We start from the raw sequence: 27,753 nt of genomic DNA on the forward strand, positions 1-27,753 counted from the left end.
ACCGCAACTTGTTCCTGGCAGGTTTGACTCTAAAAAACATGTGACCTCTGCAACTGATCCCGAATGCAACCACACACTATGATTTGAACCTTCCTCTGTTCTCCCACACCACCCCATTGCAAAGCTTCCTCTTCTGGCTTCCTTTAGCTGCCTGTATCAGGTTTAATACACTAATGCTTGCCTGCAAAACCAAAACTCCTCTAACTCTTAACACTTATCTCATCCTCCACTGTAGCATGCTCCCTCTGATCCACAACCACTGCTTGACTGGAAAACATCTGGCAACAAGGTGATAGAACAAACTTTCACTTGATGTCCAAACAGAGTCTCTAGCAGTTTTAAACCATGTTTAAAGACATGAATAAAAATTAAGATGTTTTAACTTTAAAATGCAAAAAGTACAGACACTTTGTTACTTTTCGCTGGTGTATATGTGTATAAATCTGTTTATATATAACACCTTGCTTTCTAACTATTTTCTCTTCCAACAGATTTCTTGACTGATGTTATTTTTAGTCTGTGTCCTAGTAAACCAACAATAGATTGGTTATTGGACACTTTAGAGCACTTTGTAATTAAGTCACTCTTCATAAGGGAATCTGCAAGATGCCCTAAATGTAAGTGTAAATCTTGTATTGTGTTATAGTATATTATATCTTTTAGAAAAGCACACACAACAAGTGAATGTTAATAAATGCACGAAACTGTAAGTCTCAGAGTAGAGTACTGTAAATACTCAAAGATGTTTGTTCAATATTACAAAATAGACTAGGCAGCTGCGTTCAACAAAATATTGTATTATGTAACATATCCAGGTAGAGAGAGGAAGTCTCTATACAACTTTATTTGACCTATTACATGGAGCGACAGAGGGCAGAATGCAGGCCAGGAAAGGCATAAAAGTGTAAAAATAATACACAAAATAGCTTGTGTACAACACTGTCCTTAATTGGCTGCAAAACCTGGAGGAAAAGGAAATCTGGGCACTTGGCTATTAGCACACACATAAGAAAGAACCAAATATATGTATTAGTTTGTACTGTAGGTCTGGATTTGTAAACAGTGTCTGGTGAGTTAAATATCTGGTGCTAGATAAGAAAATGGATAAAACATTGGTACTTATAACCCACAGTAAGTGTGTCAAAGAAAAGAATCTTGAAATGCTAAATTAACAAATTATTTAGATTAAAATGATTAACATGATCACTTTTTAAATTATTTATTTATTACATCATTACACCCACACCACATATATTCAATTCAGTTTAATTAAATTAAGTTTTATTAGTATATACACTACTTTATTATCTATTCAAAGCACAGGTGCAAGCAAATGCAGTTTAGCATCTACCAGAAGTGCAAATAGTAGCATTGTGCAAACTATTTATTTATTTATTTATTTATTTATTTATTTATTTATTTATTTATTAAAATAAATAAAATAATTAAAGAAAGATGTGTGTAAGGCATGGAAATATGAATAGGGATATATAAATGTACAATATGAGATATGTACATTGTATGGACAACTGTAAAAGATCGGTGAAAGATAGACTAGAATATTTTATGAATTACAATTATATACAGTTATAATTATCCAGACATAATAGAGCTTTTAACAATGGATATTGCCTCTAAGAAGCTTTACGGTGATAGAGATAGGACCCCATACACTTACTTATCACACTGTTATTTACTAATTGTAAATAGGCCACTTATGCACCTCTGGTTAGATGCTAACTGTATTTCATTGGCGCTGTACATGTACCTTGCACAATGGCAATAAAGTTGAATCGAATCTAATCTAGTCTAATCTAATGAGGAGGAAACATCAAGGGGAACCAATCTTAATCGGTGTGGCAGCAAATTCATTATAGTTTTATCATTGTTGAGCTGTTCAGTGAACTGTTCACTGATGGGGGCCATTATAGTATTGTAGTATTATTTGTTCATGAACTTTTATTAAGGTAAAAAGGCTTTTATTTTGAAATTCGATGCTAAGTCGCTTCAAAATGGCTGAATTGGACGTTGGGAGACATTGTCAAATTGAATATTGCAAACAAAAAGGTCGGAACTGATAGAAATCATTATGCTTTACGTGAATATGTAAAAACCAAATAAAAAGAGAAAAGAAAAAGATTTATTATGGTAACCATGCTGTTAAGTGAGGAAAATAACTACATATTTATTGTAGCGCCATTGAGCATGTGAGTCTGTATCAGTTACTAGCGAGCTTTAGAGCTGAGATGATTTTCCTCCTGCTGATATAAAACGCCCGATTGACTACATTTGATAAAAAACAAAAAAAAAACGTGTGATAGATCTTACATAAATAAATATATAGTAAATACATTTTTTCTTCCAGTGCAGACTTTCTGCCATTTGTCTGTGACGGCTGTTCTGGAGTGTTTTGGTCAGTAAAGCGATTCATATTTTTAAGTTTGTATTTATTCAGAAAGTGAATACTGAAATGTACAACCTACAGCTAGACCAGGGGTGCCAAAACTTTTCCCTATGAAAAACGTGATTGAGGGCCATGGGCTGAAAAAACACAATTACCAAACTAAATTGCTGAATTCCAAACATTTATAGTTTACAGATTTCTCTAATTTATAATAATTCAACATTTGGAAATAAATAAATAAGCATGAATCTGTAATCTGCTTAACTAATGCAGTTTTATTTTCAAACTTCTAGTTTAGTAAAACTAATCATTCCAACAGAAACACTGTATTTAAATGGCAACTACAGCTATTCTACCATATATATATATATATATATATATATATATATATATATATATATATATATATATATATATACACACACACACACTACAATATAATATAAAATATAATAATTATTTTAATTTTTTTTAAAGTTTTTCCAGAAGGCATTTGTTGATATGTATTTGGTATGGGAGGCCATTCAGGTCACCTTTGGCTTGTTTCTTTTTAGCGCTCGGCCCAAGTTTGGGCATCTCTGAGCTAGACAAATGTATGACTTGTTTATATTTACATATGGTTACTGTTTATTTATCATTAACTAGTCTCGAACACAGAAACAGAGATTCACACTCCTGTCCAGAGGTAAGAATTTAAGTTTCATTAGATTTTTCAGATCACGAATCTTCTCCACCCTGCCTGCACTCTTTTCTCCACTTCTCTAACACACTCTTCATTACTTTGCACTGTTGACTTCAGGTACCTGAACTCCTTCTCCACTACTTCTTCCTGTAACCGCACCCCTCCACTACCATCCCTCTCATTCACACACATGCACAGTGGGCTCAAAACCGATCCTTGATGTAGTCCAACCTCCACCTTGAACCAGTCTGTTGTTCCTACTGCACACTTCACTGCTATCACACTTACCTTATACGTGTCCTGCACCACGCTCACATACTTCTCTGACACACCTGACTTCCTCATACAGTACCACAACTCCTCTCTTGGCACCCTGTCGTTTGCTTTCTCTAAATCCACAAACACTCAATGTAACTTCTTCTGATCTTCTCTATACTTCTCTATCAAGTAATTTTGCGTCTGTGGTGCTCTTCCTCAGCATAAAACCATACTGCTGCTCACAGATGATCACCTCTTCTCTCAGCCTGGCTCCCACTACTCTTTCCCATAACTTCATGGTGTAACTGATCAACTTTATTCCCCTGTAGTTACTGCAGGTCTGCACATCTCCCTTATTCTTAAAGATCGGTACCAGCACACTCCTTCTCCATTCCTCAGGCATTCTCTCACCATCCTAAATCTTGTTGAACAACCTGGTTAGAAACTCCACTGCCATCTCTCCTAAACATCTCTATGCTTCTACCGACATGTCATCTGGTCCAGCAGATCTACCACTCTTCATCCTCCTTACTAATCCATTGCTCTCACTTCCTCCTTACTAATCCTATCCACTTCCTCCTTCACCATCTCCACACCATCCAACCTTCTCTTTTGCTAATTTTCCTCGTTCATTAACTGCTCACAATACTCCCTCCATCTTCTCAACACACTCTCGTTACTAGTCCACACATTTCCATCTGCATCCTTCCCAGCTCGGTCCCTCTGCCTTGCCAATCGCTACAAATCCTTTTCTCCTTCCTTAGTGTCCAACTTCTCATGCAGCTCTCTTCACCTGCTGCCACACCTTCTTGTACTCCTGCCTAGTTTTCTCATCTCTCTGTTGATCCCAATCCTATTTCGCCAACCTCTTTCTCCTTTTGCTTTCCTGCACTTCCTCATTCCACCATGACGTCCCTTTGTCTTCCTTTCTCTTTCCAGATGTCACACCAAGTACCTTCCTAGTTTCCCTTATTACTTTTGCAGTAGTGCCTCCACCCTTATGTCACCCTATGCTCCTCCTTCTTTTTTTTAAATACTTATTCACCACTGCCATTTCCATCCTTTCAGCAAAATCTACCACCTCCTCCCCTTCCACATTCCTCTCCTTAAAACCATACCTACCCATCACCTCCTCATCACCTCTGTTCCCATCACCTACATGCCCATTAAAGTCTTTACCAGGCATAGTACCAACATTTAAACTACCAACCCGAACCTCCACTCTCCTACACTGCTCCTTTTCCTGCCGTCTCTGTAGACGTCTTTCTCCTCCTTCGGCCAACTTCGGCCAAAAAAAAAAAAAGTAATTAACTAAATAGTAAAATGACATGGTGCATAACGATGCATGATTTGTGTCTTCTGCATTTTGTTTCAGATGTGGTTTGATATGTTATAATAAGTGTTAATTTAGTATGATTACACCAGGCAAGTTACATTACAAGTTCCAACAGCATCTGAAACTTTTTGATTCAAAAATATATATATTTTTTTATTCTAACATTCTCCACTCAATCTGTTATAGACCAAGATTAATTTTGGAATCATCTCAAACTTATTGATTACTTAAATTAATACTAGTTAATTAATCTTTATTTTAAAAGTCTATGACGTGAATCTAATCTGTGTCTGTGGCTCCATTTCTAATGAAATTTATTTCATAATAAAATAGTACATTTTTTCCATGATTCGATAATTTTTCTCTTTAGGTTTTGGTGAAGAGGGATGTCTTAGAGTCAGGAGTCAGTTCATCGCATCCGTGTACATTTCAGGACTGCAAAGGGAGGGAGCTTCTTCCTGTAATCTGCCCACATTGTCAAAAGAAACTCTGTCTTGCGTATGTACATTTTTTTATTTATTTCTTAGATCCATTAGAGTCTTTTCTCTGCCTTTGTAATATTTGTTTGAGGCAAATCTGAAAAAGAAAAAAATATATATCTGTATGGTCGTGGTCACGGCTTCCTTGAGATCATTAACAAGCTCCTCCTGCAGCCATTTTAATATATCCTTTCATGGGACAATACAAAAGTGAGTACAACCTAAGTAAACATGTCAAAACTGTGTCCAAAGTGTCAATATTTTGTGTGAGCACCATTGTTATCCAGCACTGCCTTAATCCTCCTGGGCATGGAATTCACCAGAGCTGCACCGGTTGTTGCTGGAAACCTCCTCCACTCCTCCGTAATGACATAATGGAGCTGCTGGATGTTAGAACCCTGGTGCTTCTCTACCTTCTGCTTGAGGATGCCCCAAAAGTGCTCAATAGGGTTTAGGTCTGGAGACATACTTGGTCACTTTCATCTTCAGCTTCCTCAGCAAGGCAGTTTTCATCTTGGTGGTGTGTTTGGGGTCTTTATTATGTTGGGAACCTGCCGTTCGGACCAGTTTCTGAAGAGGGGGGCATCGTGTTCTGCTTCAGAATGTCACATTAAGTGTTGGAATCCCTGTTTTCATTTAAAGAACTGTAGCTCCCCAGTACCACCAGCACTCATGCAGGCCCAGACCATGATGCCACCACCACGTTTGACTGTAGGCAAGACACAATTTTCTTGGTGCTGCTCACCAGGGCGTCACCACACATGCTGGGCACCAGCTGAGCCAAACAAATTTATCTTCGTCTTATCGGACTACAGGACATGGTTTAAATAATTCATGCTTTTGGACAGGTTGTCTTCATCAAACTGTTTTCAGGATTTAATGTGAGCCAGGAAAGAGGCAGAAGACGCTTCCTTCTGGGAGGATGGGAATGCAAACCATAATGTTGCAGTGTGAAACGTATGGCCTGAGCACTGACAAGCGAACCTTCTGCTTCTGCAACCTCTAAAGCAATGCCGCAGCACTCATGCATCTGCTTTTTGAAGCAGCTTCTGCACCTGACTTCTTTGATCAACCCTTGCGAGGTCTGTTCCGAGTGGAACCCGCCTTGGAAAACCTCTGTATATCTCTGGCCACTGTACTGTAACTCAGTTTCAGGGTGTTACTGATCATCTTATAGCCTCGGCTGCTTGACTGCTCTAATGCAAGATGCACACATTCATACGGTCCTGTCATACAGACGAAAACATGAACATGATGAATAGAACATGTGGCTTTTTGAGACAATATGTGAGCCTTTTATACTTTATTCCCTAATATTTACATTAAGATGTGTTTAATCACCCAATTTGTTGTATTGCACAAATCAGTATTGAAGTTAATTTAAGTAAATAACACAATATTTGGATGCTCTTGTTCAACTGACATCTGTTCTACTTATGTTAAGATTTTACAGCTTGTACCAGATCTGTTTTTTTTTCTTCCCTTTTTTTCAGGACATATGTTGTATTGTTGTATTACATATTGCCCAGTGCTTGTGCAATGGCTATTTTCTCTTTTTATCAGGTTTTTTGTTTTCCTATTTTTATTTTCTGTTTTATAAACAAGCTGAAACCCAAAGTATACACATAGAGGTAATAAGTGTTCAATCAATTAATCTACCAGGCATATCTGGGCAACAAGAAACATCTGCCAGCCTTATGTTCCAATATTATTGATCTCTGAAAAATGGGTGAGTTCATACAAACATTGTTAGTTTGCCTTGTTTAAGTTGTTCAACACATTTGGATGTTAATATGAGAACTTTTTTTTTTTTTGGTCTTGTATTCCTGTTACAGTTATGCACTGATATTGATATTAATTAGGAGGCTTATTATTATGCTTATTATGACCATGATTTTTAAAGATGAATTTTCCTTATCCCTAAAATAAATTTTCTCTAGTCATCGGCATCAGGAAGACCATAACTGTGAGAAGTTGGAGAAACCCAAACAACGAATGGTGGCAACACAGGAACATGTGCAAAAAATCTTAGGTTAGTCATAAGCTTAGTTATAATCATAGATATTTAGTGTCAATCAGTTAACTAAAGCAAATTATTGTTTAAAAATCTAAAATATAGCGTTTTTTAGTAACAGTGGAATAGTATTAGTAATAGTATTCACACACATTCAATTTAAGCTGTTCATCTTAAGCATTTTTTTTTTTTTTTTTAATAATGGTTACCATTTAAAATGGTATTTCTAAAATGTTGGTGTTTTAAAGCAACAATTATTCTACTTAAATACTTTTTGAATGTTGCAATGTATTAAAATTAACTGAAAGTGTTCCTGTATTTATTAAATCCACAGAGGGGCAGCATAGATTTATTTTTACAATATTTATAATTCATTTATTAGAATCAAAGAAGAATGCACCAACCAGTAAAGGCAGAAAAGGTGCGAAGAACAGTGCTACAGCTGCTAAAGTAGCTCTTATGAAGCTCAAGCTACACGCTACTGGAGATAAAGGACTGCCAGAGGTATTTAACCCAATGTTTATTCATGTTATCCTACTTTAAAAGAATACTTCAATGTTAAATGTTTAAATAATTGAGGTTTCATATGATTGATTTTACTTTTACAGGCTTAAGTGATTATTTATAGACTTTTACAAACCTTTAAGATTTTGTCTCTTAGTATGTGAGACACTTTGTAAAGACTGATGGTGTATTTGTAAGTTTTCCCATTACTTCATTATTGATGCATTTAACAGCATGCACCATTATGTTCTAGTCCAAACATATTGGCCTCCAGCCATTATTTTAGTTATGTTTGATTATTTGTAGGTCAGAAGCAGTTTGAACTCTTCACTACAGAAAAAGCATTTGTAATTGTGCTAATAATTATTGTCAAGTTACATCAGGAATATTATATTATTTTCAATAAATAATTGGTAATCTTTGCCCTACTAGCAACGATTATTAGAAAATTCCTTTAGTTAACTTGATTTAGATTAGAAATGGTCGATACATTGACTTTCACTATGGATAACGCTACCTTCCTAAAAGCTATATATCTCTCCAGATAGAGCGGACATATTTCCAGGTGTTCCTGCCAAAAGATGTAAACACATCCAGCCTACCCATGTTCTTTAGTTCCAAGTGGAGTGTGGGTAAAGTGGTGGATTTTGCAGCAGCTCAGGCCAGCCTAAAGAACAACAACAATGTGCTCACAGCCAAGGTATACCATTATCTCTTTAAACTGTGAAAATCACCTACCTGCTCAATGTTTGGGAACACTTAAACTTTATTTAAACCCTGCATTCTGACACAGACCATTAGCCCTGCATTATAACACAGACCTTCCTATGTCATTTGCTGTTTTTTTTATGTCTGGTGAAACTAATACAAGTGATTAGATCAGATAGTTGTTGTTTAGAGTACAGGTACAGAGCATCAAGTACAGAAATTGAATACAGTAATGCAGTCAGAATTTCAAAATTCTATGGGCAGAGTAGAGGCTTGAGATCAGTATGGGGTCATAATGGTCAATTACTGCCAGAAGGTAGCGGAATTACCAGACCATGGTAGGAGTGAGAGGTCTTGTCTTTGATTATTCTTCTCCCTTAAGCAGTAGTGATATGCCTCTCCATAATGCACTGTAGGGCATAATTGACACTTAGCCATCTTAATGCATAGCCTACGATACATTAACGATACATATGAAGAAGCTACCAAAGTGGTTTTACGATTTAATATGAGAAATCCAAATCCGTTAGCAGGTTTAAATTCTTTTGCATCACTCAGTGACCGGATCTGAGTCTCACAAGTCCTTTGAGTCAGTAGGGATTCTGCCTGCTTTTTTAATGGAATTCCACTAGAGGGCACGCTTCGAATTTGTAGGATCCACCGAATTCTTGAACTCATGAATCAAATTTACAAATACTGAGTCCCTCGGATCCGACTGATTCACTCTGTGCTACGAGTCTGATGCATCTGCTGAATCCCAGTTCATAGGCATAGGATTTTGAGTCTCTTGTGTTTCCGATACTTAAGTGCCGCATGGATCTTTTACAAACAAGCCTTTGGTCCTATATGTTATTTTCCTGTTCTGTCTCCAAGAAGATGCAGCTCTACATCTATATTCTGTGTGACTCTCAGGATACGCTTCGGTCTCCGTAGTGTTGTGATACGTCATATTCATGTAGTGGTGCTGAGAGAACTCGCTTGTGAAACAGTTTAAAGAGGAGAATCCAATCTACTTATAAAACATTGGTCACAAATGATTTGTCACTTTCTAAATTATAAAAGTATAGAACATCTACTAATAATTATATATAAAAAATAGTTTTTATAGATACAAATGTTAAAAATGATGCGTTGCGATACAAATGCTAATACACACTTTAAATCGATGCATCACATGATTAACTTTTATGCTGATGCACCGATGCAAATCCCTATTAGGCAACGTATGTGTCAAATTTAAATAGCTTTTTTTATTTTAATTACACGAAGTAAATATGCTATTAAATGGAAAAAAAAAATGGATAAAAAAAATTAACATAGCAAGTCAATACAAGTACATATATTAAGACAAATAAGATTAAGAAATTAAGAAAAAAATTTATGCTTCCATGAATAGAGGACTGACTGCATTTGCTGCACTGAAGAAGTCACTGTTTGTCACACTGTCTCTGCAACACTATGAGTCAGCATTAAGCCACTGATAAAGTGGTTTATCTCATTGGGCTTTTTGAAAACCTCCATTTTTCTTATGACACATTTTGCTTTATATTTAGTATGATTTTGGTGTGCAAAAGGCCAAAGAACACATTGACATAAAATACATCTGCCCAACAGTCACCAATATGCTTAAAAGTTAATCATCTTTGTTTTCATGGGTGATGTGTTGCTTTATATTATCACCTGGGTAAAGTGTAGATGCTTGTTATATATATATTTCCATAGCAATTTTTTCACACCTAATTTGCCATTGCCTCTTGATTTGAAGCCAATCAGCCCTTGATGTGCCTTATAAATATTTTTTATTGATGTAGAAATAAGCCAGGTAGTAAAAAAAAATTTATCTGAAAGACTCTTTATGACCTTTTATGAAGTTTTGTGAGCAGCACTTAAAGCCAATGAGCCGTGGTGTTAAAAAAATTCATTAGCATACACATGTATGAAATAAAATCAGGTGTGTTACAAAAAGGTATACGATTGGTAAAACCTTTGATAAAACATATATATATATATATATATATATATATATATATATATATATATATATATATATATATATATATGTATATATATGTTAATATATATATATATATATATATATATATATATATATATATATATATATATATAATGCATAATATAGTTATTGAAATCGTTATGTCATAAAAGAAAATGTAATATTTGTAATCTGTTTTATGTGCAGAAACTGCGCTTGTGCCATCCTGAAACTGGGAAGGCCATCAAAATGGATGCATGTCTCCAGTCACAGCTCTCACTCTCAGATTCTCCTCTCTATAATGGAGGCAATGTTATCTTGGAATATCTGGATAATGAGTGCTCTGAGGTTGAAGATGTCACAGCCTACATAGCTTCCTCATGATTAATAAATGTTTACCTGGAAGTAATGTAAGAATTTGGATACAAGATCAGCTATAAACTCCTTGTGCTGTATGTTATCATCAGGCACCAGCTGATATTGTAAAAAGCTAACATTATTGTGTATGTTTATTCTTGACTACAATGTATAAAATATAAAACACACACAAATTAACATATAGAATCTGTATTTTTTTTTTTTTTTTTTTTACATGGTAGCTGGTCTAAAACAGTGGTCCCCAACCCCTGGGCTGCGGACCGGCACCGGCCCGTGGGTCAATTGGTACCGGCCCGTGGGTTAATTGGTACCGGGCTGCACAGAAAGAATACATAACGTACATTATTTTGGTTTTATTTAGTATCTGATTCTCAACAATGTTTTATTTTGGAAAATTACCAGATTCTCTCCGCCACATCTGTCTATGACTCACTCTTCATTCATGTTAAGATGCCTCGGTCACGTCTTACCTCCATCCACTACCTTCTTAAAGGGGCTGCTCCGGCCGCTAACACATAATACATTACTGCTAAATTGAAACCCCCAAGCCAGCAAAATTAACAAAAAACAATACAATGGATTCACGTTTATTATTATATTTAGATAATACCAGTTTCTATGCAGGTCGTGTTAATCTTACAAAATAAGGGGTATCTAACTTAAATACATTTTAAAACTTATTTCTTGCATTCATGGGTTGATAGACGGTTCTTACTTAGCAATTAACCCTAAGTTGACAGACTCACAGAAGGTGACCAGGATGAAGCATTCTACATTTTTTTTTAGTTTCTTTTGATAAGTGGATTCTGCTAAAGTTTTAGTGTACATGTTTAGTAGTTTTAAAGTTTTAGTGTCTGACTTTTTTTATGATCAGCTATCTATTGAGTCATACAAATTTGGCCATTGTACAAAGCATTTTGTAATTAAACCAATGTCAGAATTTAAGGGGACTCCTATTAAGTGGTCACATTAGATAATGTGACGTGTGTATGTATGTGTGTGTGTATATATATTAGGGCTGTCAATCGATTTAAATATTTAATCGTGATTATTCGCATGATTGTCCTGAGTTAACTCATGATTAATTGCAACTTAAACACATTTTTAATCTGTCTTAAATGTATCTTACATGAATACATTTTTAAAGTTTTTAATACTCCAATCAACATGGGCATGGACAAATATGGATGATTTATGGAAATGTATGTTTATTATTAGTGAAACCAAACTCAACATAGAGCATGAAGACTAGACATGTTTTATAGGTCATGCATGTTTTCCAAAAAAACTTGTCATGTCTATTAAACACAAAAAAAATAAGAACATAGAAATACCAGGTTCCTATTACTTATTTTTCTTTGCACTGAGGCAGTTGCTCAAACAAACAAGCCTGTTTACATTTTCGAGTGACAGAGCAGCTCGTAAAAAATACCCTTGTACATGTTTTGTAATTATAGTGTTTTAAATTACGTACATCATCAGGGCACCAAACAGAACTTTTGCTATGTTTCCACAGGGACGGTTTTAATTGCCGGATGTCTGCATCATGCTGGATTTTGGTGGTTGATTTGAAATGTGTCGCTTCAGTAAAACAAATGTTTAGTGATCAAAAATGTGTATTGTGTGTTGCGTTGAAGGTTTTTAATTTCACCTCTTTTGTATTTAATAATTTCTTTTATAAAAATGGTCAAACAGAAATGCGCTCTGCAAATAATCGAGCATTCATAAAATTGGTGCCATTAAAATGAATTTGCGTTAACATGTCAGGGTGGTCTCTGCAGTGCCCTTTGCATGAAATGAAGTTGGTTACTAAGTGACAAACTTTTCTCTATGCATGAGATGAGGTAGTCAGCACATGCCTGCCTTCATTAGTTTTGTGACAGCTGCAAATTTTCTCTTAAACAATGCGCTTTCACACTCAACACAGTCTCACTCACTGATCAGGTGTTGATATTGAACGGTTCATGGCACAACGGCGGTCAACTGCATGAGTAAACTAGTGTTAATCAATGCTGTAATCGGCCCACTCATACATCAGGTTAAGAATCATGGCCTTGGGGCTCCTGAAACCCTGAGACCATGAATGACTGTGATTTAGAAAGGCAGAGCTGCCACACCAGCCACACTCCTGAACATTTGCACTCCCACACTTAAAAATATTAATTCAGAAGAAAAAAACAGTTTCCAAGTAAATGTTTTTGATATCAAAAGTTGGTAATAAATGAGTAAATAAATAATTTTGATGTGTAATTCCCGAATTCCAGAACCCCTGACAGTAAAAATAAGGATTAAATAATTGTCTGGAAAAGAGACATTGTGTACATAATGTTCAAAAAATGATAATATAAATACTACAGTCAGGGGTCTTTATTCTGCATTATAATCAGTGTGGCTGCAGGCTGACAGTTCAACCAAACCGTAGCCATAAATGATTTCACTTGTTGCCTGTAGCCACTCTCTCCCTTTACGAATAGGACTGACGATGCCTGTCTTAATAACAAAATGTCCATATTTATGTAGGGAAAGTTCATTTAATGGCCAGCTTATGCTGGCTGAATATATGGGCTCTCTGCTTTTTATTTATTATTTTGTTATTTTTTTTAAGATATCACAGACAGTGTTTGTCAGTAACATTAAAGGACAGAATGAATGCAGGATAGAAAATAAAGCATGTTGTTTTTACTTTATTGTCCAATGTTATATAATATAACAAAAATGCAAGTGATGATTGAAAATAATTACTATTCATTAATCTTTTTATTCTGGTCAAGATCATGATGGAATGCAGAGCACCAGGCAGGAACACACCCTGGATGGGATGTAAAACTATTTCAGGGCACTGTACACACATTCACAGCTAGTCATAATTTGGACCAGCCAACCCTTCTCTAGCAGGTGTCTCTTACTTTTTGTAAACAACGGACCAGTTTTGTTGTGAAAATATTCTCATGGACTGGCTGTTGGTGTGTGTGTGTGTGTCTCTCTCTCTCTGTCTCTTTCTAATGTCATAACTTTGCCATAAACACAATATGAGCAGTGAAGTGAATAACACTGACCTCTTAATTATGGCACCTGTTAGTGGGTTGTATATATTAGGCAGGAAGTAAACATTTTGTTCTCAAAGGTGACGTGTTAAAAGCAGGAAAAATGAGCAAGCGTGAGGATTTGAGTGAGTTTGACATGGGCCGAATTGTGGCTAGACGACTGTGTCAGAGCATTTCCAAAACTGCAGCTTTTGTGGGCCGTTCCTGGTATATAGTGGTCAAAAGTGGTAATGCGTGGCCAAGGCTCATTGATGCACATGGAAAGTGAAGGCTGGTTTGTGTGGTGCAATCCAACATACGAGCTGCTGTAACTCAAACTGCAGAAAAATGTTAATGCTGTTAATTCTCGACAGGTCAGGTCATAAAGTTATGCCTGATCTGTGTATGTGTATGTATATAAATCAGTCCGCAGAGCTTGTGCCCATCAAGACAAATCTGTATTTTAGATACAGGTCATCACATTTTAAGTTAAATGCTACATTATTTTTTCCCATTTTCTTTTTATCAATTCACATCATTTTTATTTGTATAGCGCTTTAAACAATGAACATTATCTCAATGCAGCTTTACACAGATAATTTGGTAATAAAAATGTATATGTTCTTTATAGGTGTTCGTCCCTGATGAGGAAGCCAGTGGCAACTGTGGTAGGGAATAAAACTCCCTGAGATGGCATAGAGAGAAACCTTGAGAGGAACCAGACTTAAGAGGGAACACATCCTCATCTGGGTTGCACCAAATGTCCATTTATTGCACGATGTTGCGGGGTACAGTGATGGTGATCAGAAGCAAACTGTGGTTCTGAGTCAATGTAGCAGATTGTTGATATTAACTACAGTCCAAATCCATCCTCAAAGCTCCCGTTCTTACTCCAGAATTTATCTGTAGCTACGTATTTTCCATTATCATCAACACTTGGTCTTTTCTTACCTCCTCCACTAAAAAGATTTTAAGGGATGTTTGTTCAACACTTACGTTATTAATTGATTAAACTGAGAAAAGCAGATGTTACTGGGTTGAAACCAGTAATCTATGCATTAGCTTGGATCTTAGATGATGTCCTCTAATAATAAAAGTGCAATTTTTTACCAGAGAAGCTCACAGTGTCTTCGGAATGATTAGCATGTGGCTCAGGCATTAATTATCTATTTATAATGCAATATCTTTATTATCAATACATAATACAAAAAAGGGTTTTTAAATTCATTATTACTGTAGGTGCTATATTGTCAGGGTATGTGTCAGGTTTTAAACACAGCAATTTCTATGAGACTCAATAAATGTACATTTATCTCATTTGCCTCACAATTGCCTGTATACAGAGCAATTTACATTAATCTCATGTCGAGAGAAACAATTAGTACACAGATAGAGTTTCATGGGTTAGCTTAGACATATATACAGTATAACTGAAAGAAGTTGAGTGTTTAGGGGCTTGCACAAAGAGCCAGAAGTGGCAGCTTGGTGGTGGCCAGATTCTTTCCAATTAGTCTCATGTCAAGCCTAGCCTTGAGCTCATTACAAACCACATTTTCATTTGAATCAGGCAAATGGTTTGGTCAGCTGCATACAACCATGTCCAAGGTGAGGCTCAATCTGGTTTGTGAATACTGTGAGTGGTGATTGTTTACAGGTCTGTGTGATTAGTAGTCATACACTCAATTAATGATATTTCTATTCATGTATCTATGCTGTGCTACAACCTTTTATCTTGGAGATAAAGAGATTTGTTAATCGTGAAGATAAAGAGGTTTGATGTTGGCCTATAATCAGAAACATTTATTTTATACATAACTGACTTATGCAGGTACTTTGATATGGTAGATTCCCTGTTCAGATTAGTAAAATTACCTGCATGTAGTTTGAGAAACATTCAATTATTTGTCAGTAATTGGTCAAGGTTACCCACTGGTTCCCTGGTAGTCTAGTGGTTAGGCTTCGGCGCTCTCACCGCCGCAGCCTGGGTTCAATTCCCAGTCAGGAACCCAAACCCAGCCATTAGGCCCGGATAAATAGTAAGGGTTGCGTTAGGAAGGGCATCCAGCGTAAAAACGTGCCAAATCGAACATGAATACAGATGATCCACTGTGGTGACCCCTAATGGGAGAAGCTGAATGAAAGGCCAAGATTACCCACTAAGCAGTACTGCAGCCAGCCACTAGAGGCAAGGGCTATACAGATCTTTTCTGTATCTTTCAATTAAGTATATGTGCTGCCTAGTTGTGTTACATCCACCCATATACTTTATACAGTCACTGTTGGAGTGAGACGGAGTTAAAGCAATTTGGGGAGTGCTGGCAATCACCAACCTAAAGTTGGTGAAGAAGAAATTAAATAATCATTTGTTAAAAACAGTCCTAAAAATGGATGCCTAATAGACAAAGTATCAGGTTACACAAGAATAAGAGCATAAGTTGATGTAAATGATATGATGATCAACATGATTAAAACATTTTAGAATCTATTTTAGTCTAATGTGAAAAGAATTCCAGCTTGGAATTGATTTGATGGGATTTACTCCCAATGTTAGCATTTTTAAAATAATGAAATTGAAAGAAAGTGAACTTTCCTGATATTCAGTTCAAGTTTATTTCTATAGCACTTTTCACAATAAACATTGTCTCAAAGCAGCTTTAAAGAATGTACTTTAGAGCGGCGGTCCCCCAAATTTCTTTTCGCCATGGACCGGTTTAATGTCAGATGATATTTTCATCTGCCTTTAAGGTGTGGCAGAAAATAAAACAAAATAAAATGATACGACCAGCATAAAAACTGGTAATATTAAAAATATAATAATAAAAAGCGTGAATCCACTGTGTTTTTTTTTTTTTTCATTTTGCTAGCTTGGGGGTTTGATGTTTTATGTGTCAGCAGCCGGAGCAGCCCCTTTAAGAAGGTAGGGGTTGTAGGTAAGACGTGACTGAGGCATCATGACATGCATGAAAAGTGAGTCACAGCCAGATGTGGAAGAGAGAAGCTGGTTATTTTCCAAAATAAAACATCGTTCAGAATCAGACAATAAATAAAACGGAAATAATGTTATGTGTTCTTTCTGTGCGGCCCGGTATTAATTGACCCCAAGGACTGGTGCCAGTCCTCGGCCCGGGGGTTTAAGACCACTGCTTTAGAGCATGTGAGAACTATAGAACAAAATTTTAATTGATATAGGTATATATGTTTGGGGGAACAAAAATAAACCTTGCATAAGTGTGTACACCCTTTCATAATGAAGTGTGGAACTGTGCTCTGAATTACCCAATTGCCTTTGAACTCGTTTAAAAGTTATTATCATACACCTGTCAGTGACAGGATTCTAGTTAACTCCAAATAAAGATGATCTGTTTCTATAAGTTTTTCTTGACATCATCTTTGTTACATCTGACTGGTCAACAAAGTGCTTGCAAAGCATGTAGAGAATCTCATTATTAAAATCTATTGACTAGGACTAGGATTGGTGAGACTGACAGGAGTATCTGTCAAGTAGTCACTCTCTACATCTGATGACAGTCTAGGCTGTAAGCTAGGGTGGCTAGACAGAAGCCTATTCTCACAAAACACAATCTTCACAATTACTGCTTAGTTTAAAGTAACAACCAGATTATTAATACCGTCTTCATTACAGTCTGTAAATAAGAATTACTGGAATCAAATCCAATATTTTTTGTATCTATAGATGTACTGTTAATATAAACAACAGTTGAGAGAGAAAGAGAGAGAGAGAGAGAGAGAGAAAGAGTGAGAGAGAGAGAAAGAGAGAGCGAGAGAGAGAAGGTGAACGGACAAGCAGGGGAAAGAGAAACATGAATTAGTAGGCATGCTTATTGTAATGTTTAAGGACACTGCACAGTGTGTTTCTATGACAGCATGAGAGCCAGAAGGTAACACACACATGATGGAGCTCTGGAACATAAAGCTTCAGCAACTCCTCTAACAACAAATCTGAGTGAATGTGAAAGAGTGGGGGGACGACAGCATGCAAAACATTCCAGTTCACCAAAACCCACTATAGCCATTATTCCTCCAGATCTTTTATTTATCTCAGAAAAACCTATTTATTAAAGGTTTGATTAAATAAATTGGTTTTAGACCTAGACTGTGTCTGAAGTCTTTAAGTGAGAATATAGTGAGACCTGAGTGACAATTTGGTGCTGCTAAAAGACAGTTGGTTTACTTGCATGACTACTATCTGGCCTTTCTTCTTTGTTGCCACTATTTAACTAGGCCCGTTAATAAGCGTTACTGCAAGAAATCTATATCTGATCTCCCTTAAGGGGTACTCCTGACATCTGGACTGCTGTCTTATGTTCTGACAGGTGTCATTTTCCTCAGTGAGGTGCATACCAAGGAATTTAAAAATGTTCACCCTCAATTCTGCAGTTCCATTTGTGATGATGGGAACCGAGCCTCTTTCAAAGATACATCAATAAGTTCCTTGATATTAACATTACAGTTTTTAGTGACAAGGTTTTAACCTGCTGTCTTTTATTCTTCTCTGCTGAGATCAAACCTATAAAAAATATGATATAAACAAATATGACAAATATTAATGTAATACCTACTGTATGTGTTTTTTACAGAAACAGTACAGTTGGCAATCCCAGTCTATCTATCTATCTATCTATCTATCTATCTATCTATCTATCTATCTATCTATCTATCTATCTATCTATCTATCTATCTATCTATCTATCTATCTATCTAAAAATGACACTGCCTACTGATAGATTTTTTGCAAGATTTCTGATCAGGGAGTCAAAAGAATAGTCCTTAAAATATAAAGTTTTAAAGACATTTTGTTTAAAAGAGTGAAGCATTGTGAGCGATTAGTTTGTTTATACAGAAAGGATCTTAACGCTGTCACTGCAAATAAACACTTTTCACCAAGTATTAAATACTGTTTCGGTTAGACTGTTCAATATATCAGTCATCCCGTATCACCACTTTATTAAATAGAAACTTTTTTATGGATTTTAAAATGATGATATCATTATTCTTGATTATTACCTTCATTATTAAAACATTTCTGGCAAAAAAATTTATATGAAATGCTGCAGTGAAACTGTGTTTTATAAAAAAAAAATATAGATAATACAAAAACCTTTATAAATTAATTTCACACCATTTAAACATTGTGCTACAGATTGTGTAGTAATAGTCAAAGGCAAATACATGCACTTTAAATAGGTTTATTTTACAGTATAATGCTATAAATATATTTATTATGCACATTATGTGTCAGTGGCAATTAGATTTAACTGCAAAGTTTCTGCAAAAAGAAATATCATGTTTTGTGTACACGAGAAGAATCTCTACACAAATACATACTTCTTATCTTTTAAGGATGTTAGTCCTCTAAATGCGGTATAATCAGTGACCTGCGTTTGCATTTGCAGTTTTTATTTTTCACTCCAGAACATAGAAGTAAATTGTAAACTCCATAAAATTAATTCCCCGTATTTTTATTACCCAAGGCATCAAAATGTCTTACTCCAGCCCGTGTGTGTTCATTTATCTTTCCGTTCGTTAATTAACACACACTGCACAATCATATTTAAACATGTTCATAAAACAATAATGATATTGTGTATCCTCTAAATGCAAAGTAATTGAGATGAGGTAAAGGTGTGCGTCTATGCAACACTTCCACCTGTCAGGCTTCTTGTCACGGACTCGGTGATGGAAAGTGATCAGGCGTGTCGGGAGAAGCTTCTATCTCCATCTTCTCATGTTCTCTCAGGGGTATAGGACAACGAAGAACACGAGTGGGAGGATGGTAGAGGGGAAAAAAACAGATGCGATGGGGGAAGTTTCAGTGTGTGTGTGTGTGTGTGTGTGTGTGGGGGGGGGGGGGGGGGTGATGTACGCAGGGTCTGACGCCTCCTTGAGCATGTTATAATACAGATCAGCTGAGAGATATAAAAGCGACAGCTGGATCGGCCTACAGAGAAAAAGCGCTCACTGTATAGCAGCTGTTTCTGAAGGTCTAATATCCTACAGGTAAGTTTTGCAAACATATTATTATAGCAATACTCTGTGATTATTCATAAATGTTTTTTTAAAAGTACTTTCTGTATTGTGGTATAATGCAATTTAGTGAAAAGCAACTTATAGGCAGGTTATAGTTTGACACATTGTTTGAGGGGAAGAGTTGAGAGAAAACCACTGGTTTAAGAAATGATGATAATAGTTGGCTATATAGGTTCATTGTGGTTCAGTTGTTCATTTTTTGCTTTTTATGGTTTGCGAAGTAAGCTGGAAAAACAAACTGATGCACAGTGTCCCTACAAAGTTACTGACATGCATTAATTTTATTGGATTAAACTACAGTTTTAAACCAATTTTGCGACACTTAATTGCATTTAAAGTTAGATACTTAGGCTGGACACTAGCCAATCTATTTAATCTTTTCATGTAGGAAACAATGCACAATAACAGAAAACCCATAAGCAAGTGGTTTGATTTCAGAAAACTTCTGCAAATTTAACCTGTACACATTTCCGTTAATGCATATGATGACTGTAACTATGTAGATGTTTCTATAAAATGTCAGTGTTTTGTGCAGTACTCCGGTATGGTGGTCCCGGGTGGTCCTGCATCTCGGTACATGAGCACTGAGCAGCAGCAGCAGCGCTCCTTTCGCCTGCGCTGGATGTCGCTGTTGATCGCAGCGCTTCTCATCTTGTCCGCAAGCGCCACCTGTGCGCAGTGCACCACTGTGGAGCAAGATCTGCACATCGTTCACAACGTCGACAACAGAAGTATGTAAATACAAATGCTCTCATATACATAGTTTTAAGGTTTGGACCCACCATGCGGTTTGGCATGTTTATAGGTCAAGTTCTCATTTGAGCTAGATCTGATTTTGCCTACATAAAGAAATCCTGTCAATATTGATTTGAATAATTAAATGAAGATTTAGGCTCTTAATCTAGACCAAATTTATTGCTACACACATAATAATAACAATTAATTGAATGAAACATGTGCAGCCTAATGATCCATGACGTTACTGTGCAACTGAATAACTACGAGGATGGATTTTAATTTTAATCAATGTACCAGTCTATTACAATGGCTTGGGGATGCAATTTGCAATACAGTTCTGCATTTAAGGACCATCACAGAACAGCACACCTCAATAATTATCAAACTATAATGAATGGAGATTTGGTGTCACCCAAATGAGGATGGGTTTTTCTTTTAGGTTTCTCTAAAGGTTTCTTCCTCAAACCATCTCCGGGAGTTTTTCCTTGTCACTGTCGTCACTGGCTTGCTCATTAGGGTTATACTTATATGGAAAAAAAAAAAAAACATATTTATATATTATAACCTATTAATTTCTGTAAATCTGCTTTGGAACATTGTCCATTGTTAAACCCAATACAAATATGAATACAAATAAAATTGAAATGAGTTTAAATTTTTTAAAAGCTTAATAGAAAAAAATGCAAAGTGACTCACACCCCCACTGTTTTTTCCCCTGTGCACTCATATTGCTTTCCCCTTCTACACTACAGGTCCTGAGATTGACCCCTTCTGGTATGTAGGTCGTGGTGTGAGACCCATCGGCCGCTTTGGAAAGCGTGAGAGTGATGCACAATTACAGAATGCACTCCTGCTGCTGCTGCTCAGCGCTCTGAGAAACACTAAAAGTGCACGCAATGAAGTCTCCTCCTCGAACATGGACTATTACCCAGATGTGCACAAATCCTATACTTGAATCAGAGGCAAAACATTTTAGTTATTATTACTTGAAGGAAGATCAGCAACTAATTCCACTTGAGATGAGGTAGCTTATTAACATACCAATACATAACTATTTTATTATCCAGACCACAGAGGAAATATTATATTCAAAACCAATAGCATGTAAAATGAACACATTTTATGTTACATGTAAAATTATTAATACATTTTCTTTACACAAGGACTCCAAATAATTAAATACACTAAAATGTAATAATAAAAATTCAGTAATACTACAAAAGTTGTAAAGTAAGACCTGTGCTAAATGTCTCACTTCAATTTATAGTAAATGATTATTATTATTATATTAATTGTCTCCAAATACCATGTTTTTTAAGACATTTACCAAATGTCTTAGACCATAATTTCTTTTATCTTTAGTTGCTGTGTTTTCACTTCTAATGTTACATAATGATTGAATATATGTACATATGCATCAATGCAATCTATATTCATAATTAAATGAGTAAACACATGCAAGCTTGAGCATGTTATTGTGTTGTTGAAAATGAACCACTTCAATTTCTATTTAAAGCAAACTACCATTCAATGTAAATGTCAGGTATATAAACTTTATTCATGTCTTCTTTTTGTCAGTCAGAACAAATTTGGCAAATCGAAATCAGAGCATATTTTCATTGCTTTGATTGTTTTCTTCTCTTTATGTGAAAATGCAATGGCTTAGAATGACACAATGAAGTGGAAAAAGGGAATGCAGTTGCTAGTCTTCACCTTCTCTCTTCTTCTTCTTCAAAAACAAGTGGACCATCAGAAACTGGACACACAATGTGTAGCACACAACATGCGATACTGACAAATTCTTGTTATTCTTACTAACACATCCTGAATATCACTAACACATCCAAACAAACTTCTTTTTACAATAGAAAAATACAGAAACATTTTCTACATCTCGACTGTGCCTTTTCTTCCAAATATTGTACATCTAAGAGAAAACATGCATTTTTACACAGACATCATTATAGACAACTGTGAACAGGACCTATTTGAGATGGAAAAACAAAAAACAAACAAAAAAACCCAAACGTGTCATAATATTAATAAAGAACAAAAACACTTATCAGAGTGAGAAAATAAAAATTAAATCCATAATTAAAAATATGTAATTATATTTACCTAACTGCCTTCTGTCACTGCAGAAATTTTTCCCATGAGGATAACTGAAAGTCTGCTTATATAAATGACAAAACAAACTAATTTGTTTATTATGAGATTGTGTTGATTGGTTTTCATTTTTAAAGGTGGACTTCCTCAGCCTAGACCCACCTGAAGCAAAACAACATACAATATCTAAAAAAGTACATTGGTTGCAAAATGAAGTCTCATAACTTTTTAATTAAGTTCAGATTAACTTGTATGGCCTTCCTGAATTGTATATCATTTGCCACATGTAGGTGGACTGTACGTGTTTCGTGTTTCTGTGGCCTGCCAAGTTTAGCTTGGATTGTGGATATTATAGTGAATTATGAGTTCTTCTAACCACCCATTACCCTACACTGATACTGTATGCCTGAAGCAATCACTGAAAGTGATCATGTTGCATGCAGAACATTTGTTGTGGGTGACTGTGGTGGCTTATTGTTGATACTTTTAAAGCCTTTGATGCTTTTAGATTTCCTTTATAAGATTGTCTTATTTAAAAAATACTAGAATACAACTTCTTGTAAAAATCATGCACAAGATTTTTAGAATTTTCATTCTGGATGAATATGTGCTAAACACAGGTAGGAACTAAAAAGCTAGGACACTGGTGAAACCAGACAACCCTGTACTGTAGGACTAATCCAAATAATTCCTTGGAGACAGTTATTTGCATTTGTTGCTTTAATCACTTTAATTTGCATAGAATTAGAAACATTTATTAAAAAAAAGGATCCCCCTATAAGAGAGCAGACCTCTCTATGATCCTAATAAAAAAACAAACCTTAAGGGACCCTTTTATTTAGGAGTGTAGCTGCTAAATAGGCTGAAGTTATGTAATTAGCTGAAGTTATGATTTTCCTTTCCGATGCAACCATCTATGGATGCTGTCTCATATAAATAAGAATTTAAATGGTTAGTGCCAAGCATGTAAAGCAGCAGAGCATTTTTATGTCAGAATTCTTTGTTCTACATTGTTTTTTTAGATATGGGGGCAGGGTCACAGGTGACATCATGTGATGTCAATGAAGTACCAATGTAGTACCCAGAAAGCAACTCTCCAAGTTAATAAAGGTTTGTTTTTATGTGCCATGGCACAGTATTTTTTTGCTTGTTTCTCATTGATTGTGAATGCTGGAAGTTCACCATCAGTTTCAACAGAGCCTGAATTCTGCAGTTCTCACAGAATTCAAAGTGAAATTTAAGAATGTATGGTGTATTCAGTTCAGTTTTATTTGTATTGCGCTTTTAACAATGGACATTCATTAATGTACTAAAGCAGCATAGGTGTGTCCGATATGTCATATGGGCATGTCAGACAAACAATGGCTGAGTGGTATTTAAGGTATTAAGTGGTAGAAATGTCCCCAATCATTTTTAATAGGGGCTGGAATGTCATATTTTTTTCAGAATTTCGAGCAAAATTGTGGAACCTAACCTATTCTATACAAGCTATAAGCCAGTTTGTGGACACTTGCCCCCCCCCCACACACACTTAATAAAAGATTAAAGGTGTGTGTATGAGTCAGTCATGTTAATCTGTGTTGCAATGTATTATTTCGGAATCACAAACAATCTCTCACAGACAATACTGTGTCACCAATAATTTCTCACAAAGGAAGTGCTTTAAATATGAAGTGCTTTAACCCCCCCCCCCCCCCCTTATCCACAATAATTACTGAACACAACAATTGTAGTATAAATGCATGTAGATTAAACAAAGTTTCATAGCTGTGTCAAAAAGGTCCTGCAGTAGTTACTATTGTTTAGTTCTACCATGACATTTCAAACATATAACATTCTTACCAAATACAGTTTGGCCTCTTTTAGGAACACATATCATACACAATAATTTTTTTTGTCACTGACATACAGAACCAGAATTCACACACCTAGAACACTTCAGCAACACATTTTCAGAATGTACAGCAATGTGACAATTACAACATCTTATATGTAAAACCTTCTGTTTAATGGTGTGTATGTAAATATACTCTGTGATGATTTGCAGAGGAGTTTGGACTCCTTTAAGGCTTAAAAACTTGAGTGAGTCATTGGGAGATGGAACACAGATGTGTAATAAAACTCCACCATATAGTTACAAATGTTCAGGGGCTCTTGAGTGAGATCCAGTAGAGAAAAAGTTGCAGTTGCACCAAGCAAACACTGCTAGTCCCAGTATGCTTCCAGCAGATGGGTGACGGATGAGGTGGCAACTTCATCTATATGGAATCCAATATAATCTCAATTTTTCTCTTTCATTTATCAATCTTTTTTTTTCTTTTTTCAGAAACTGGTAAATGGCTTATGAGCTGTATCGGAACAGATTTTTGGATCAAGGCACTGGTGTGGGCCTGATGGTCAGTAGACAGAAATGGCAAGATGAAGCTAGATGAGACTGAGGTTTAAAGACCAGGATAGAGGCTGACTGTTAGTGTCAAGGCTGCAAAAATCTTGACTCTGCCACTGATTTTCCTAGACAGAAAAAAAACATGTTTAAGGACAAATGTTTCCAACAGAGCAGCAATTCCCAACCACATATAGTGTGAAAGCAGAATTGGAAAATAAATGCTACCATGAATTAGATGTGGTTCCAATCATAAGACTTTTCTATAAAGAAAATCATTATATGAATTCACTGTAAGTTGTTTACCTAATACACAAACAATTAACAAAAAATATTTTGAAGTTCAAATGACACACTACTGTCTAAAAAACAAAAAAATCTTATGTACCATGTTCACTATGCTTTTATACATAACTGCAAAATAATAAACCTACTAAAATAGTGCAGCAGGATGCTTGGCTATATACAATAACAAAAAATACATTAGTTTTTGCCTTTCAAGCTTGAAGATGAATGATTAATAGTGAACAGCCCTTAATCAGAGATAGACCCAAGAGAAACAACATTAATTAAAATTGAGATCTTTAGAAATAATGATAGAAGGGCAAGGGAAGAGAATGTAAGGGGAGTAAAAAGGATACTATTGACTTATTCAGGTTCTCTAATGGACAGTGTGCTACTCACTCTGATGCGTACATTTAGCTGCACATTTACATTTTCTTCTATATTTATATTCATAATCAAACTGTTTAATCCCATGTAGTAGGGAAAAACACATCTCTGATTAACTCCAGTGAAATGGGAGGGGGAGATGTCATTCTTGTTTATATAAAGGAAAATGGTTGCTTTATGGATCTTAACATTGATCAAAAGGCACACACACACACACACACACACACACACACACACACACACACACACACACACACACACACACACACACACACACACACACACACACACACACAAAATAGTTAAAATGGTTACTTAGATGGTGTGAAACACAGGCATAAAACAATAAAAAGAGGTTACAGAAACATATGCCTACAAAATGCATTATTTTTCTAGTTTAGAATCAAATAAAGCAGCATTATGCCTAAATGCAACTTGCTGGAATCAGCATGAGCCCATATTAGCACTCAGATGTTCTTAAAAGGGCTAAGCAATAAAACTAATGTGTTGGATAAAAAGTAAGGAGCAGGTGAATATTTCACTATGAAGTAACTTTATATTAATGTAGCCAGCTATAGTTAAATATAACAAAGTACCTACACAAAAATCAGACAATGGGAAATGTATGCTTTACGCTGTGTTGCTAACTGGGTTACAAAGGATTTGGTGTAAACATTTAAAAAGTCATAAGCATCATAATGTTTTTTCAGTCTTAGATATTTATAATTTCATGCTTTTTGATTTGTATAAACATTAAATAAAATTTAATGTTCCAGTAAATTGTTTGTAAGTCAGTACACAACATAACATAAAATATGGCATAGATATGCTGGTAAATGTACTGGCAACTGTAAAAGCGCATGTAAACTGCATGTAAAACGTGAAAAAAAAAAAAAACCCACAACATCAGTATGTAAACATATCGGTATTTGTCAATTGCACATGACTAGATCCATGCAAATATGTTGGGTGAACTATGGTGAAGTTGAAAACATTTAAATGTACTATTTTACCTATGGCAGGTGGAGCAGGTAGCTTCCTTCTCTGATGACGTGAGGAATCCAAAGTCTGAGGCTAATTAATATAGATTTAAGTTAAAAAAATACATGCATCCAAATATATAAAATTAAAGGCACAAAATTTTACTTAAATATCATTTCAACTACTATGTGCTTACAATCTTAGCAATCTGGAACAAACAAGTATCTTAAATGAAAACAAAGAAGGATACAATAATGGGGAAAATAAAGAAACAAACAATTCTTACACAAAGGGAAACATTTTTTAAATTAATATGCCATGCAATCAAACCCTCTAAGAACAGCAGTTGTGTAAATTCTAGATTCATCCGAATTCCCACTCATAATGACTCAAATGAAAACAGAATACATTGACTTGCAAATAAATAAAAAAATAATCAGAATAAAATGTTATTTAAAAGAGAAGAAGGAACATTTTCCAACTAATTAGGTTTATTAGCAACAAATCAGTAACATCATTGGGTATAAAATGGGTATCTTAGAGATAAAATTGCAAAAAAGATCTCATCATCTACAGTAGAGAAAAATGGACAAGGGTGAAAATCAATATTAGAGGCCTGTGATCTTTGGACCCTCAGGCAGCACTGCATTATAAACAGGTATGATTATGTAATGGAAAATATTTCAAGGGCTCAAAAACACCTACAGAATTCATTGATTGTGAACACAGTTCGCTGGGTCATCCACAAATGCAGGTTAAAAAAGGGCAAACTGGGAAAAATGTTCTGTGGTATGATAATACGAAATTTAATTTTTGTTTTTTTGGAAAACATAGATGTCACATCCTCTGGACTAAAGAGGAAAAGGACCATCCACCTTTTTAGCAGTGCTCAGTTAAAAAGCCAGCATCTCAGATGGTATGGGCAGTAGAGCAGATTTTATATCTGGAAAGGCACCATCAATGCTGAAAGACATACAGGTTTAGAGTAACATCCAAATATCTTTTTCAGGGAAAGAAAATTATTTTTTTCTTGATTTCTTGATTAT

The 27,753-nt window shown here is 35.6% G+C and overlaps 4 protein-coding genes across 5 annotated transcripts in view; 3 read left to right on the forward strand and 1 right to left on the reverse strand.

The window, feature by feature from the left end:
• The first annotated feature begins 1,916 nt into the window (after window positions 1-1,916).
• Window positions 1,917-12,515, forward strand: zfand1 (zinc finger, AN1-type domain 1). Its single transcript, XM_083530049.1, has 8 exons — window positions 1,917-2,067; window positions 2,371-2,413; window positions 3,050-3,089; window positions 5,051-5,178; window positions 7,100-7,191; window positions 7,556-7,677; window positions 8,222-8,377; window positions 10,586-12,515. Exons 1-8 carry the CDS (start codon window positions 1,995-1,997, stop codon window positions 10,760-10,762), a joined length of 831 nt encoding a protein of 276 aa, XP_083386175.1. The 5' UTR covers window positions 1,917-1,994; the 3' UTR covers window positions 10,763-12,515.
• Window positions 5,770-27,753, forward strand: part of LOC310719859 (uncharacterized protein) — an 81,359-nt gene continuing 59,375 nt past the window's right edge. Inside the window, exon 1 of the mRNA XM_083530038.1 lies at window positions 5,770-5,773. The gene's annotated coding sequence lies outside the window, so the exon portion shown is untranslated. The remainder of the gene's footprint in view (window positions 5,774-27,753) is intronic.
• Window positions 20,371-22,005, forward strand: prlh2 (prolactin releasing hormone 2). Its single transcript, XM_083530146.1, has 2 exons — window positions 20,371-20,558; window positions 21,318-22,005. Exons 1-2 carry the CDS (start codon window positions 20,372-20,374, stop codon window positions 21,518-21,520), a joined length of 390 nt encoding a protein of 129 aa, XP_083386272.1. The 5' UTR covers window position 20,371; the 3' UTR covers window positions 21,521-22,005.
• myripb (myosin VIIA and Rab interacting protein b) overlaps window positions 22,101-27,753 on the reverse strand; it is a 126,026-nt gene continuing 120,373 nt past the window's right edge. Inside the window, exons 15-16 of one of the 2 annotated variants that reach the window (XR_014531568.1) lie at window positions 26,740-27,670; window positions 22,101-25,182 (exon numbers count right to left, since the gene is read on the reverse strand). Coding sequence is in view for 1 of the 2 variants with exons in the window: in XM_083529858.1 (XP_083385984.1) it covers window positions 25,145-25,182; window positions 26,740-26,800 (99 nt within the window). In the remaining variant the exon portion in view is untranslated. The remainder of the gene's footprint in view (window positions 25,183-26,739; window positions 27,671-27,753) is intronic. The other variant, XM_083529858.1, reaches the window with a different exon arrangement.

The sequence above is a fragment of the Silurus aristotelis genome (genome assembly GCF_946808225.1).
Source record: "Silurus aristotelis genome assembly, chromosome: 25".
Taxonomy (NCBI): Eukaryota; Metazoa; Chordata; class Actinopteri; order Siluriformes; family Siluridae; genus Silurus; species Silurus aristotelis.

Coding starts and splice junctions, on each gene's coding strand:
- zfand1 (XM_083530049.1), top strand. CDS start 1,995: ATGCTAAGTCGCTTCAAAATGGCTGAATTGGACGTTGGGAGACATTGT. Junction 2,068..2,370: donor TGAATATTGCAAACAAAAAG/GTCGGAACTGAT, acceptor CTTCCAGTGCAG/ACTTTCTGCCATTTGTCTGT. Junction 2,414..3,049: donor GGCTGTTCTGGAGTGTTTTG/GTCAGTAAAGCG, acceptor ATCATTAACTAG/TCTCGAACACAGAAACAGAG.
- prlh2 (XM_083530146.1), top strand. CDS start 20,372: ATGGTGGTCCCGGGTGGTCCTGCATCTCGGTACATGAGCACTGAGCAG. Junction 20,559..21,317: donor TCACAACGTCGACAACAGAA/GTATGTAAATAC, acceptor TCTACACTACAG/GTCCTGAGATTGACCCCTTC.